Below are 15,493 nucleotides of genomic sequence, written 5' to 3'. Positions count from 1 at the left end.
AGCATTGTCTAAAACTGATGAAGAATAGCAGCTTAAGAACATGGAGCTCTCCTAAAATATCCAGAGAAGGCTTGTTCTTGCTAACTACCTGGTAGAGGCAGTGAGTTTTATCATAGTAATAGTGTAACATTCCTAATATCAAAAAAGAATGTGGCGTCTGAGTTACTGTGGAAATTTTACTTGCAAAGCAGAACTCTGGAGAGTAAAAAGAAATGTCATCTTCTTGCAGTGTGGCCTTTGCCACCACCTTCTCCTTTGACTGTTTTATTAGASACACCCATATTATGTGATAAGAACTGAATCTTGAAATTTTAATGATGGCCCTGGAATAAATTCCCATATGGAGAGAAAGGACTGATATGTCTCAGCATATATCTTAACCTCCTCAAGCTCTTAGGCACAGATTCTTCAAGAATAGGACATGGTACACATAACTGAGCTTTCCTTACTTTTTCTTTCTAASTGTAGAACTAGATAACATGAAAGCTTGTTGTATTTTATGGCACCTTCCAAATTCCATCTTTGAAACATTTTGATTCTTACACATTTCAGTGTCTGATTCCAGCTAAAGTGGAATCTGAATYGACTGCACAGGATCGTACTGTTTTTAAGGTTTGATTAGCAAGGTACTTCACCTGGGTTTAATTTTTTATGTCTGCAACCAGTCATTGAACTCAGCAGGAATACTCATGGTCACGATCTCATGTGTATTCCTGAACATTTTYTAAGAGCAAAGGAAAGGGCAAACATCTCAGTTTTGAAAAAGAGACTCAGCCACAGTAGGCAATGTCACTAACTAACATGAGAACAGGTCTTCCACTGGTATAAATGTGAAAGCTTCACTGAAGTCAAAAGAACTGGGTCTATAGGGTTTAAGCATCTGTCCTGTTTTCACAGTGTTACTAATGGGAGTTGGACAAAAAACACAAAAACAATTTCATTGCTTGGTTAGATAAGGATAGAAAAATAAATTCATCSCTCCAAAATACATGGAAGCTGTTCTCATTTCTTAAGATTTGATTTGAAAGACAAATATTGTTACTTTTCAGAAAGCCACATTTGCCATATTTTGTTTTCTTCTTCTTGCCACTTCTATCTTATCATGATCTCTTCAAAAAGATTTCTTTCTTGGGTGTACAACTGAAACAAATACAAAGGAAAATGGGATATTGGGGAAAACTGTTATTATAACAATGATTATATAAACATGCACTATCTGGTGTACAGCAAGAAAAGAAAGCACAAAAAAAGAGGTAAAAATCAAAATCCTAGGTGTTTGAAACGTTCTGATTCTCAAAAACCGAAAGCAAAATGATTTTTGTTGCCTTTCATTTGAGATTGTTTTGAAAGAAAGGAGAATGATATCTTTTAAAATCCTAAAAACCTGATTAAAAATTTGTTTTCATAAAGAGCCCACTTTTGTCAAGAAAATAGTAAAATATTCTCTGACATATCTGATGTCAGCATTTATTTCTCATTTTTCTAGTCAGGATTCAAAACAAAACCAAGCAAAACATAACAAATGTTAAAATTTGTAATTTTTCTGACAGCCTCTGACAGCTTGAAAGAGAAATATGATAACCCTCCTCCTATTTAAAGCCTMATTTTGGTAAGGGAACATAAAATTTTACTTGAGGATCCTCATTTTGTGAACATGGTCCAGCATAATATCCACTACTGTAGAAAACACACTCAGGGATTGATAACTAACAAAATGTGCAGATTCTCAAGCCAATAGCAAAGAAAGAAGAGCTGAAAAAGAGAAGGGGAAAGGGGGAATCTTTTGTTACTTCTCTCTCTCTCTCTCTCTCTCTCTCTCTCTCTCTTTCTTCTTTACTCTATTTCTTTGTCTGCTTCGTCCCTTAAGGTTCGGCTAAGTGGGCCGTATTGTGTGAACTCTTCTTTGATATCAGTGGGGACATCTACTTAAAAATTGATGTCATGATATGGCCCCAGGTATTTAAATTAATGAGATGTTAAATACTCTGTAGTTTTATCTGTAATTAGATGACATGAATGCAACTTGATCCCAAGAGTGATTTGTAATATTCTATATTGTCCATTTAGGGATTGGGGCCTGATCCACAAGCTGTTGAAATCTATACGAGCCTTTCCTTTGACATTTTTTGGATCAAGGACCCTGGCTCATTCACACACAGCTCTCATTTATTTCTATCTGTTTATTGATGTCTATACACAGATGTCTGATCTCTCCACTAGCTCTAAATATTTGGGATTTACATCAGTGAATGGCCTTATTTTGGGGGTAATTTTAATTAATTTTTAACTGCTTTTTCCTCTGTAGTTATGTTTTGCCTTTTCATTCCTGGCTAATTGTCAGTTTTTGTTCAATATTTACAAGTTTTGCATTGAGCGGATTTCTTATGCTAATCCGCTTCATTTAATATGCTCACTAGAGCTGGATGAAAAAATTTCAAGTTAGAAGTTTTGCAGAGAAAGAATATTTGCAATATTCCAACTTCTTTCAGGCAATTTTTTTTACCCTAGATGATTCATATTTTACCTTTCTCCTTCCAAACTGACCCCAGTTTTATTTTAGGGCCTGAGAATACAGTCTCACCAACTAGTGTGTTCTTAGATTACCCACAACACTGCAGCATTTAAACATGTTATAGCCTCTGCTGACTGTGTCTGACACCATCCTTGGGAGGCTGAGCAGGATTATTATCAATGTGTGTGAAGGAAGACCCATGGCACATCTTGTCTGTGGGTCAAACAGAAGTCAGTGGTGAAGCCAGGAATGGAAACCTTGTATCAGACATCATTGCTTCTTGAACTACACTTTCTTCAAGGCAAGACAGGGAGGCAGAGAGTGAGTTAACATTGCTGTCATCACCCCACACTCAGTTTCCCCACACTCAGCACCTCAGGGTGCTGAAACCTGTCCCTTGGCACTGAGAGCAGAACTGGTGAGGCTAGGAGGCTGATAGCTCCCTAATGGGGTAGAGAGGCCCTTCAGAGCAGATAAAAGGCATTAGGATTACAGTAYTATGAAGCTTCATATTATATAAACTTTATAAGTAAATAAACAAATAGMCAACCAGAAGGGAGAGAAAAAAGACAGGGGTGGAAATGGCCAGCTGATTCTCCCTGTGCATTGCTTCTGCTGGAAGATTCATTGCGCTCAGCCCAGCCTCGTTTTACACATCCTGCGTGAAGGAACTCCTGTAGCTTTTTCAGAGRGGCTCTTCCAGAGCTTACTGTTACCTCAACGTCAAAAAATAAAGTTCCTGAGATTTTCCTCAGTATCACCCCATTTCTCCATAATGGAGTCCCTCAGGCTTATGGTGAATGATCCTTGCTTGGGCTACTCAGAGCTGCTGCACTCCCGCAGCAGTGGTGGAGACTGGCAAGGGTRGATTGCATCATCATTTGTCCAGTCTCTATATATTTCAATCTTTTAATCTTTCTCCCCAAGTTAGTCCTATCAGCCCCTTCATCGTGCTTGCAGCTGTCCTCAACTCCTCCAGTTTCCTTGTCCTAATGAGGTGCCCAGAGCCAAGTACACTATTCTAGTCCAGCTTTACACGTGCTCTGCCAAGGGGGATCGTTGCCTTGCTGACACATCCCCTTCTTTTCTTTTCTCTCTTTTTTTCCCTTCAGTGATCATCATTCAAAATTAAAATAACATGGAAAGGCAAAGCAACTGAAATCAAAATCTAATGCATAATTAGATACAGCATGAGACAACAAACAAGTCTTTGCTATCTGCCTCTGTATTGTAAACAATGATTACTTTACATGTTCAATGTGCCATGAAAGAAGAAAGAGCCTCTTGTGATGTTTTGTGAGAGCTTTGACTACATTTGCCCACTTTTCAAACAACAAAAAAATAAACTCACACTAACAAGGTGTATGTTTTCAGTCCTAAAATATGGGGTCACTCTCTGTTAAGGGGTCCATTCAATGATGAAATGAGATCAAAATGGTTAAGGCCACTGAAAGAGAGGAAGAAGGATTTGTCTGAAGTTCTGGTATACTGGCTATTATTTCAACCAAATAAGGATGCCTGGCTTTATTCTTCATGCTCTCTTGCCCCTTTTGAAAAACTGAAAAGGGAAAGGAAACGGCTAAGTTGTATCATCTATTACCTTGATGAGTGCTTATAACTCTTGATTCAGAGTTAATCATTAATCCAGGTTTTTGTGGTGATTGTTTTATCTATGAAGTCTCGACATGGAATTTGTGCAGCACATTGGCATGGAAAAGACAAAGCCAAATACAAAATCAAATAAAGTGATTGGATGGGGTGGATGGGCATGTGTGTATGGATTTATATATCCTGCAGTTTTATTTTAATAAACACATGTATATTTGTAGATCTATGTCAAAACTGCTGACCCTTAAATTGGAAGTGCTTTCTTGCTCAAAATCASATCACTTTGATCTTTTATTTTTAATGCATTTATTCATTTATTCTGACCAGACTGTTTTACTCTTACATATTCTGAGCAATACCCTAGAACTGGGCAAAATACTCTTCTCAGAATCTCCTGCATATTAAAATTTTTTTTTCCCCTATTTTGACAAATAATGAAAAGCCTGAAAACTTCTGTAAAACAAAAARATTATATGACTTCATGGCTGTGGAAACCTGTTTATGTTTTGATCATTCTGAGACATTTCATTTTAGTACTTGAATTGTTATTTTTGTATGCTAATTAACTTACATTTCAAACAATCTTGTTTTGAACTGAAAAACTGGATTTTTTTTGTTTTGAAACTTATGTTTCAACAATTAAAAAGCTATTTAATTAAAAATGCAAAAACAGAAACATTTCCTGTGAAAAGTCTTGATGGCAATAAATCAGTGCTTTTTGACAATTTTTTTTTAAAGAAAAAGCCATGACTATCTCTAGCAATAAAAAATATGATATGGAAGAGGAGTGATCTTTAACTCTTCCTGATGTAGCATAACTGAATCTAGTAGAATTTCGTATACCACAAGTCACCCACTAAAAAATARTAAGATTTTACATGAGGAAAAATGTCATTAAAGGCTGCAGTATTACAATCTGGCCCTCGGAGAGCAATAAAAGATATATTTAAGAATCCATKTTGTCTAAATGTGTGTGTGTGTGTGTGGAGGTGGTGAGCACGTGCAGGCGTGTGCGCCTGTGCACCCCGCACGCCTATCYATCTATCTGTCCATCTATCCAAGCACACGCTTTCTTTACTACAGCACAAATAGCTCTACTTCCTTTTAGAGGGATCTGCTCATCATAGTCATTTAAGAGAATAATGATCTATTATTGACTTGTTTGTACTYCATCCATGCGCACAGCTATTAATTTATTAATTGATCCTCCTTAAAAGTCACATCTCTTCTTTCTAGAATGACTGTCCTCATTTTCTATTATTTAGAATCAGTCCCACTTAACCATCACATCTTGTTTTACTGACTCAGATCCTGAATCAAACATCTATTTCTTAAGGGTTTTCCAGCAAGTATATTTCATCTGTGCACTAAACTCTTGTGGTTAGATTTAGGTCTTGAATGATTATTATTCAGAAACAGCCAACTATTCAGCTTGAAACAAGAGCACATTTTTTTTTTAGGTTTATTAAAATTATCTTAAGGGGTTTGGGTTCTTTCTCAACCCAGTACTTAGAATGGCTGGATTTGCAATGTGTTTATATAAACTGTATTTCCGCAACCATTGACCAGGGTAATAAAAAATTTATTCAATGTTTCTTTAAATATTATTTTGTTTGGTTTAAACCCAAGGTTAGACATATATATTTTAAAGCATCATCTCCCTCTGCCTTTTTATATAAAAAAGTACAAAAATATTAAAAAGATTATTATGATAAAGATAGATGAAAAAATCTTGACTTTTCATCTCTGCTAGCTCATATGTTGTGGTCAATTTGGTGGTTACAAAATAAATGTTTTGAAGTTTTTTAGTATGAAATTAATAACTGTTAGTTTAGTTGATCATTATACTTATTTTGAGCATTTCCTCCCCCAAAGTAAAACAAATGGATTCAAGTAAACACTGCAATGGGCTGGGCACAGTTCACCCACTGTGGACAGGACAGCCGGAGAGGTCGACGCGGTGCTTCGTGTTTGTTTGCTTCCGCCACAGCCCAGGTCGCGCCGCTGCGCCGTGCCACAGCGCTCTTGGGATAGCGCTAAAAGCAAAAGAAAAGCCCGTGGCGCCTTTCTTGCGGGTGCTGGCGGGAAGCCTCTCTGAGCACCCCTGCGCCGGGGCAGAGGCGGCTGCGCCACGCCGGGGCGAGCGAACGCGGCGCCGGCTCGTGCGCCGGCTCAGGCCGAGGCGGGCAGCTGCCCCCCGCGCCCCCCGGGGCTCCGTCCGCCAGCAAGGAGCTAGTTCGCGCTGCCCTGTAAAAGCAGGAGGAGACGGCAAGATGGGAGCTGGGGCAAGCCAAGCTCTCCCACGGACGTGGCTCTCGATGCCTGTGCCACCGGCTGCCGGCGCGTGCGGGACAGCACCCGGGCTCGCCCGCGCGCTCCGGCGTCGCCCGCTCGCGGAGGCAGAGGGCGTGTTGGCTGTGAGGGGCTGCGGGCAACAGCATGAAGCTGTTAAAGAAATAACAGAATTCCTCAGGGACCCATCCCTGAGCAGCCGCCTTGCTGGCTGCGTCAGGAAAGCCGGCGCTGGCCGGTGCCAGCTCCTTCCCAGGCGTTTGCTTCCTTCCTCCCTCCATCTCCTCTTCCTGCCCGCACACCCACAGCCACACACACAGCCACACGCACACACAGGCGCACACGTACCTGCCGTGTGCGTGCCCGGAGCCCTCGGCAATCCCGGCCGGAGGAGAAACCGCCTTTCCGCTCCCGCCGCCCGCGCGCGCCCCCGTGGGAATAGCACGGGCCGTTAGGGGGGATTGGTGGATCAAGGCGAAATGCCTGGGAGCGATAATTTTCCCAACCTCCCCCAGGCAAAATTTTTCCCTGTGTGAGTGAAGCTGGGGGAAAAAGCAAAAAGATTTTGACAACGGCCCCCAAARATAACTTCAAGAAGATGGCACATCCATTTGCTTAAATCACAGAGCACTGCCAGCTCCAGGGTTTTCCCAGATCGTAATTCCTTAGTGCTTCCCATCGGGACTAAAGCCATGCCCCACACCTCTCGGCTGCGGTGCTGGACACGACGGCTCAGAGAACCCCCCCCCCACCAGGAGCCATCCTTTGCGACGCTCCCCAGCCACCTACCTCCTGGTTGCTTTAGCCTCTCTCCGCCTCCCGCCGCCGCCTTGAGGCCTGCCCAGGTGGAGCGGCTTTGTTTGAGGACGCCAGCGCCGCCACGCCGCCGCCACGCTGCCACCAGCGCCGCCATGCTGCCACCATGCTGCACGGCCCGGGCCGCCCCGCCGAGGAGGCCGCCCCRCCACTGCCCGCTGGCTGCGCACGCTGCAAGTCGTCACTCTCGTTGTCGTGCGGCCGTCGGCACGCTCTTGTGCCCGCGGGTTGTGCGCACCGGCCGTGTGGGGCAGATCACCGGCCTCACGCCAGCGCCTGCCCGCTGCTGCCGTCGGAGAGCTGCTTCCCTCCGTCCCCCGCCGCGCTGGATGAGCTTCACCACGAGCACGACCCCGTCGGCCAGTCCATCTTCCCAGCTACCTGGGCACGTATGCATGTGTGCACACRTGAACATTTTCTGGATTTTTATTTTCACTGCCGTCACTCAGAACAAGCCTTAGCCCTTTCCATATGTTTTAAATAAAGGATTCTAGCATGGGAGATAAGAGGAGCACTGTGCTAGATCCTCTTCCAGCACCAGTGAATTGCATTCACCTTAGCTATATGCAACAGTTAAACTTCCATGGCAGCTTTATGGGCTTCTTTTATAAAATTTTATTGACTCGCACACTCTCAAATGGAGGCTCTGATTCTTTTTCATTTAGGTACAATATGTATGTTCAAATTGCCCTTGGTGCTCTGATTCCCTATGTTTTTAATGTGCAGAATTCCTGACCGATGCCTTCAAGTACCCACAGTGCAAGGGGGTAACACAGGCATCTTTTATTACCTATAGTCTTCAATAACTCAGCAGCTAAACACGCCAGAGGAGAAGAAGAGAGACCTGTGAACTCCAGCAAGGAGGATACTGCACAGATCAGCTCGAGGGGAGGCAGAAACGACGTGGGTTCAACGTGGAAGCAGCAAAGCTGTTGAAAGCAGCATGCCCTGCAGAAAAGACCAGGCCGGCACAGACAGAATTCTGTAGCAACCCGGGAGTTGCAAGCACAGCTGGTTTAAAAACCATCACTTCTTATAGAAAAAGGCTAGGAGAGTTTCTTTTTTTAGCATACAGCACGAGCATTGTCTTTGGCTGATTCTTCTCAAGCATATGCACCCAGAGCTATCTCTTCTGCTTTCATGAGCTGCGTGGATATGGAAGGAAGAGCATGGGTGGTTTGAATTTGTAATTCTGATTGCAGAGGCAACAGCTGGCTCTCCCTGCTTTGATTGCCAGGTGTTCATCTGATGCCACATGTTCATTTCTGTGCCTTTTATGAATATGCTGAACAAATGAAAGTGCCCATATTCCCCTCTCCTGCACTTGAATTTAAATGCAGCAATGTGCAAAATAAATAGTATAGGCTTAGCTGCATGGGGAGCAGGCAGAAAGCGCAGCTGATTAGTCATGCAAATAAAGGAATTAAAAGGTTTCCACTTTCCTACATGTTTTTCACAGAACTTTGCTATTCTTCCTTCACTCACAGTTTCCTGATCCGCTGCTAGCTACTCCTCTACTGTGGAGCAGGCAAAGGCCTGGCATGTGAGGTGCTTTAACTATGACAGTTGCAGGGCCTGGATTCAAGCTTACAGACTTTCAGCAACAAAAGTGGCAATAGCCAATTCCCGGGTTCCTGGCAGTCAGTACGGGAGCTCCTGGCTGGCTCCTTCTGTGCACGCAGAAGCCTTTCAGAAATGGTTTACCATTGGCATTCCCCATCTTCTTCTTCTTCTTCTTCTTCTTTTGTGCATTGTCTCTTTAGAATGAACTTTGTGCTAATCAGGATCTACACTCTTTTTCATTAATTTTCTAATAGTGCCTAGAGACTGTCCTCTAGGATCCGCAGTGTGAGCCATGCTAAAAAACAGCTTGAAGCTGCCCCAAGGGACTAAGGCTTTCCTCTGTAACAGGCCAAGGAGGACCAAAGCAAAAGCATTGGGGAATAGAAGAAAAACTAAAGACRAAATACATGTATCTGCTCTGCACTGTAGCCAGAGCGATCTACCTGCACTCATGCACGTGAGCAACTTCACTCAGATAATCAGCGCGAAGGAGAGAACACGAACAGGCCTCTCATCCAGTCCAGGGGGCACTCATGTTCGCAATGAGACACTCCAGGTTGTAGTTCTCTCAGTTACAGCAGAGTCAGAAATCAGTTCCAGGATATGCCGTAGTCACCAGTAAAAGCATTTCACTGCAACGCAGCTGAGTCTCTCCACCTTTTCAAGGGCACACAGTGCCCTGAAGGCTTCTTGCTGTCCCAGSAGTTCCCTATAGTCTCCTACAAATGCAGATCTCTGTGTTGTCTCACACCAAGGCACCTAGATCTGCACTGCCTTGCTTGTGACACTATACAAAACTCACGTTTTCCAGAACAGGAGCAGTGGTAACACCTATAGCCACTAGATCCTAGCATGTGAACATCTATTGCCTGAACAAAAGGATTCGTCTTCATCAGCTAATGGCAATAGCAGATCCAGCAGGATCTACCAGAACTCAGCCACCAGCAGTGTGAGATTGGGTCGCAATGAGAGTCACACTTGTGAMTTCCTAAACATGACCCATAAAGACGGCAAGACTTGTCTCCTCCACACAGGGTGAATGGAAAATATTTCAGAGAACAAAATGCACTGGAGTGGTAAAATGCATGCTTACCGTGTAAAATTATGTGAGGCAAAAGGAAAAGTCTGACCTGCAGTCATCCATGCATATTTTATATGCAAAACAGCAGCTGATTACAATTGTTTTCAGCTTGATAAAAAACAGAGGTAGGAAAAAGGCAGAGGAATCTTACATGTTAACTGGCACAACTGTTGGAAAAACATACTGTGTGCAGACACTCTCCACCTAGGCAGAAATGAAGCATAGWTGGGCTTACTGCACTATAACAGATGCTCAAAAAATGATTCATAGAATATATATATTTGTGAATGTGTATATATAGCCATAAATTTGTATACAGAAAACTGTTTATAATCCAAAGAAATTTGATGTAAAAAGTTATTACTTCTGCCCCCCAAATTTGATATTTTTGACCAAAAAAACTATTTAAGATTAGAACCTTTTATATTAAAAAAACTAACATATCATAGAATCTTTAAAACCTAAAGTAASTAAAATAATTTCTATTTGAAATTTTCATTTAATGCATCCCAATTAATATGAAATTTAGATCAAAACTTTAAAAATAATGTTTTGGAAAATTCTTTGTCAGGAGAAATATTTTACCAGAATTTTTCATTTTTTRTCAGTTTTTTTCACTGTTAGCTATTGCCAATGCAAAGTGGTTGAACAGTTTTACCAAATCAAAAACAAAATGGTTATTTGGTAGTAAAAAAGAAAGGAATTATCAATTAAAAAAACCCAACTTCATCCTGCAAACAGAGGAAATTGTGTTTCTCTCAAGACAAATATTAAAAACACATCAAAATTAGATACAATTAGGAGAAATGCAAGATCTGAAAGAAAAATATTCCAGTGCTGATAATATTTAATGGAAAAAAGAAGTCAAGAGAGATAAAAGAAGTTTAGAAGTGATAATAGRCAGAAAATTAAGAATTGTTGCCACAGAATATGACACTGAGTAAAAAATTGGCAAATAGATGTTGGAAACATAAATGCGAAGGAATCATATCACTAGAAGGAAGTTTATGACTGCAGTCAAATTACATGTTAATTTTAGGGTGTCTTCTCAGCAGGGGAAACTGAAGACCTAATGGAAATCAAGTGGAAAGCAATACCAACAACAACTTCAACTTTCCATAGCTCTGGAAACCTGGTTTATAAATGAAAGGTGAGGGATTATCATTTGTGTTTCTCTTGGCTGAAAAGGATTACAGAAACTGAAGGAAATTCTCTTCTCTTGCTACCTCCCCCAACATTCACATTAATTTGAGCAGATCATGTTCAGGCAGGAAAGGAGAGAGGTGTCAAGTGTGACTGGAATTATTTAAGATAGAATAAGATATTCTTCTATCTTGTGGAGAATGGATTCTTGTGGAGTCACAGGAAATGACAAAAGGGAATATTCAGACAGGTTTYACAGTCTGACTCATTTAAAACTTGACTGGACCCAAACCAGAAAATATGCTCTAGGCCACATGCAGTACTCACAAGAAGCTAGGAGAGATGTTCCCATCATGCAGATCTAGCTGGCATTGTTCATATGAAAACCTCTTGTAAGAAAAGTACTTTTTTTTCCTTTTTGATCCTTTTACCTCCTTTTTAGTAGCTTCTACACCTCTATGTATTTTTGGCGTGTTCTCTTTCTCCAGGTGGTAATTGTATTTGAATGTAATTTGAGGACTTTGGCCTTCTGTCTGACCTCTGGGAGCCCACAGACCCAACTGCAATAGTGGCTTCTGAGGTAGGTGGGACCCACTAAACTATCATCTCTGCCACGAAAGTGTCTCACTCTTTCTCCCTGCAAATATGCCTAAAACCTAAAAGAAAGAAGTCTAGCCTGATACAGAGCCAACTACATTGCCACTATGGCCTCAACTACAAATTGATTATACAACTGATAATAATGTTCCCTTTGAGCTGGAATATTTATACTATATTAGACAACTCAGAGTTTTAACTTTATCTTTTGATATGTCCTTGAAAGCCAAGAATGCATTACCCTGAATAAAATGCCATTTTCCCTGTTTTAAGAGCACTGCTTCTATAGCAGTGGTGAATTTTATTTGTCTCCGCCCTTGCAGGCTGTTTGCGCAGGTGACAATTTCTCTTTAGCCTTCAAGACATTTCCATTGCCTCAGTGTTATGACCTCCTAGTCATGCACTAGATGGCTATTTCAGTTTGCAGGTGGCTGGTCCTGAGGCAGGTGAAGGCATTTGTTGTATATTTACCATGGCAGGTGAAACATGATGCTCATAGGAGGGAAGTGGCTTTCATGTGCTTCAGTTAACAGTTTCCAGTACCARTTCAGGGAAGCAATGCGGAAATGCCTAACAATCAGTCTCTTTCCTGAAATAAAGACTGTTATTTTCWGCTGATCATTATTTGCTATTATAGAGGTGGAGCAGAGCTGTAGCTACAAAACCTGCAAGACTTTTGGAACAAGGCTGCTTTCCTGTATTGATTTCCCTATAATCAACAACGTAATGTGAGAGCTATGGCTATAATGACAGTGAGGACCACCATAGATGTCTGTGTCTGTCTAATAGTTACCATTTCATAATTCCTGGTGGGGAGACACCTGGGCTGCCCAGCCAGCTCACTCTTGCATCTCCCATGCCTCCTTCCCAGCCTGCCCCAGTGGTGACCAACACCAGTTAGTCAGTCCTTGCCTCTCCACTGCAAGACAACACAACCAGACTAGACTTCAGTCAGTACCTGCCATGTCAGACACTGCTAAGCACAGCTGAGCCGTGCCCTCTGAGTTTGCACATTCCTCGCACTGCACTTGCGTATGAACGGTCGAAGAGAGGTGGGAAGTGCACCACCTCTTTTCCTCAAAGTGTCACAGCAGGGTTGGTTAGGGCAAAGTCTGTACTCCTGGTTTCTTTTCACTATACCATTGCCCTCCAAGTAAAACAAAGAGATGGTCRGTATCACCCTCTGAAGGTTGTATCAGTTGCACTCAAGCTCGGTTTTATATGGTCATGAGCAGTGGCTGTTTACCTGAGAAGTTAAGAGGACCATATTCCTCTGAGTCTACCTAATTCGTAAACTGATCTGATCCTGGTTTGTGGAGTCAATGCCTGAATGACCTTCCTAATGTTAYACGGCAAATCAAAGACAAGAGGTGAGGAGAACCTGGGAGTATAAACTTCCAGTGTTCTGCTGTAACCGTTAGACAGTACCACCTCTCTCCTAATAAGAAGAAATAAATTTTTGCTGTCCTTAAAGATAGACTGTAAAGTTTGATCACACTTCAAAGTCACTCATAGGCAATGTTCAGCAAATTTTGCAAAGATCTAGTTAAGCATTTTGATTGTTGGCTTAAACATAGATATATATCCATATATATATGAATATAGATAGGATATTGAAGTGATTTGGTGAGAATGAGGGAAATATTCTTTTTTATTAGTTCCTGTTAGCCTGGAGGAAAATAACCAACTCTTTTTTAAGACAAATTATTTTGAAAAGTTGGAAATCCAATTACAAGTGGAGTGGTGCCAAATGGTACTCCAGTGTGAGTAAACTTCAAATCCTAGTGCTGATTTTGTACTATATGAGAGAGAAAACTGAGAACTTTGAAGAAATGTATTCTTTGTTCTTAGAGTTATACAATTAATTAAGCACAAGACATGTTTTAAAATGTTTATTTTTTTATTAGCAACACCCTGGAGTGACTTGCTATAACATTGTTTCACAGTTTCTATTGCCTGGGTTGTGAATCCCCATTTAGAATATACTTTCTGTCTTTTCCCCTCCTTGGCTCCCTTATTGGTTTTAGGAAAACAAGGGTTTTCTTTGTGGATTTTTTTTGAGATGTTACATACTATTATCTGCACTCCACAGTAACTTCCTGGACATCAGCCTAGAATGGGACAAATGAGAGAGAAGCACCAGGACTGCTCAGCAGAGATCATTAGAGGGCCACCTCAAAAGCAAGGTGGATGGACCAGGTCAGTACAATCTTTGTCTGCCTCCTGTTTCTCCCTGACCAGTTGGGAAATAACACAGATCTCACCTCACTTTCTTCCTTTTTTCACCCCTCCTTCAAACAGAAGCAGCAGTTCTGCCTGACTGCTGATGAAACAAAACCTGCTATATCCTAAGTGAGCTATTTCCCYCTCTCCCCTTGAAATTTCTCCCGTTATTGAACAGCTGACCTGGGAGGTTTTTTAATGTTCACTAGGTGGGCTGGGTAAACCAGCTAGCAGAGGTAGAGGGAAGGGCAGTCTTTATGTGGCTACAGATCAGGACTGGGATTTGAGACTGAGGTTCAGTTCTCAGCTCCAAAACAGATGGTTTCGCTCACTTTGGTTAGAGCACTTACTATCTCTTCACTTGACATCTGTAAAGAGAAAAGATAACATTTCCCCTTTACTCCTGCTTCCTCTCTCACTRGAGCAGCGACCATCTCTTACTGTGCTTACAATTTCTATCACTATGAACTGGCCCAGTTGGGCTTGCAAGCTATAAATGCTATAGTTCAGCAGACACTTAGTCACAGTGAATCAGTGCTCCAGCATTTTTCCAAAGGTGGCTGTGTGGTCCAGTGGAAAATGATATTAATTCTTCCCAATTTTGCTAATCCTGACATTTCTTAACTAAAAATCCTGGGCAGGTCTTTTAACTTCTCCATTTGCTTAAGCTTTTTCATCTATTGAAGGGCGATAAGAAACTAATCATCATTTTATTATTATTCTAGCTGGCCCAAGTGGTAAAGTAAACTAAGACAGGGAAGCACTAGCTCATAAGTCTTATAGAAAAGTCAGATCTCTTGCTGTAGGTGACATTCTGAATGTGCTAGTCACATTTTCACTGTCCGTCTGAAATTATTGCAAAAATATAACCCGACAATGAATTTAGAGGCTATGAAAGAAGAGAATTCTTCAATTCTAGAGAGATGAAGAATGGTTGTCTTGGATCTGTAACTCCCTCTGATGTTAGAATAGCAGTTTTAATTTGATTAGCAAATACAACTCTAAACCCTAACATTATTAACCTTTGGCTGTTTTCAAGGAAATACATGGTCTTTTCTTGACACTTTCTGTGAGTCTTACACAAATGATGTCACCTTTATGAATCATTAGTTTCCCACCTGTAAAATGGAATGAACTCAAAGAATCAGGAAGCAAAATCTTAACACACCAAATGGCATTTCATGCGTAAGTCCTGTCAATGATCCATTCTGCATTTGTAAGGAACCTCTCATAAAGTATTTATACTAATGATAACGAAAGCCAAACAATGGGAAAGGTGGTCCTTCTTGCTGTAGGGACTATTCCTGGGAAGCAATGTAACTCAAAAGCTTTACAGACTGAATTAGGTGTAATCCTTACGGGATCACTAGCAGCTCATAAATAACTTTTAATGAGATTTCCAGCAAGTAAAATTGCACATGGGAAGGGAAAAACAGAGAGAGAGGGGGAAAGAGAGYGAAAAAATATTGCTAGAGAGATTCTCAGTTAAAAATTAAAATGTTCATACTATCCCCCTGTTGTTCCATGCATGTACACAGAAAGAAAACAGGGATGATTTCAGTAAGTCATTATTAGTATTCAGAACATTTAATTAACTGATACAGAAAGGGAAAGACTTGCTAAAGGTCACTGCAAATACAGTGACACTGGCCACTAAT

The 15,493-nt window shown here is 41.3% G+C and overlaps 1 protein-coding gene across 1 annotated transcript in view; it reads right to left on the bottom strand.

Moving 5' to 3' along the window:
* The window catches only part of HABP2 (hyaluronan binding protein 2), a 180,739-nt gene extending 173,414 nt beyond the window's left edge, over positions 1-7,325 (bottom strand). The window contains exon 1 of the mRNA XM_085319090.1: positions 7,202-7,325. Coding sequence (XP_085175216.1) covers positions 7,202-7,325 — 124 coding nt within the window. The remainder of the gene's footprint in view (positions 1-7,201) is intronic.
* Positions 7,326-15,493: the final 8,168 nt, after the last annotated feature.

This window comes from Rhea americana, unplaced genomic scaffold (assembly GCF_003343005.1).
Source record: "Rhea americana isolate MKP2758 unplaced genomic scaffold, rheAme1 scaffold_57, whole genome shotgun sequence".
NCBI lineage: Eukaryota > Metazoa > Chordata > Aves > Rheiformes > Rheidae > Rhea > Rhea americana.
This window is presented reverse-complemented; position numbering and strand designations above follow the sequence as displayed.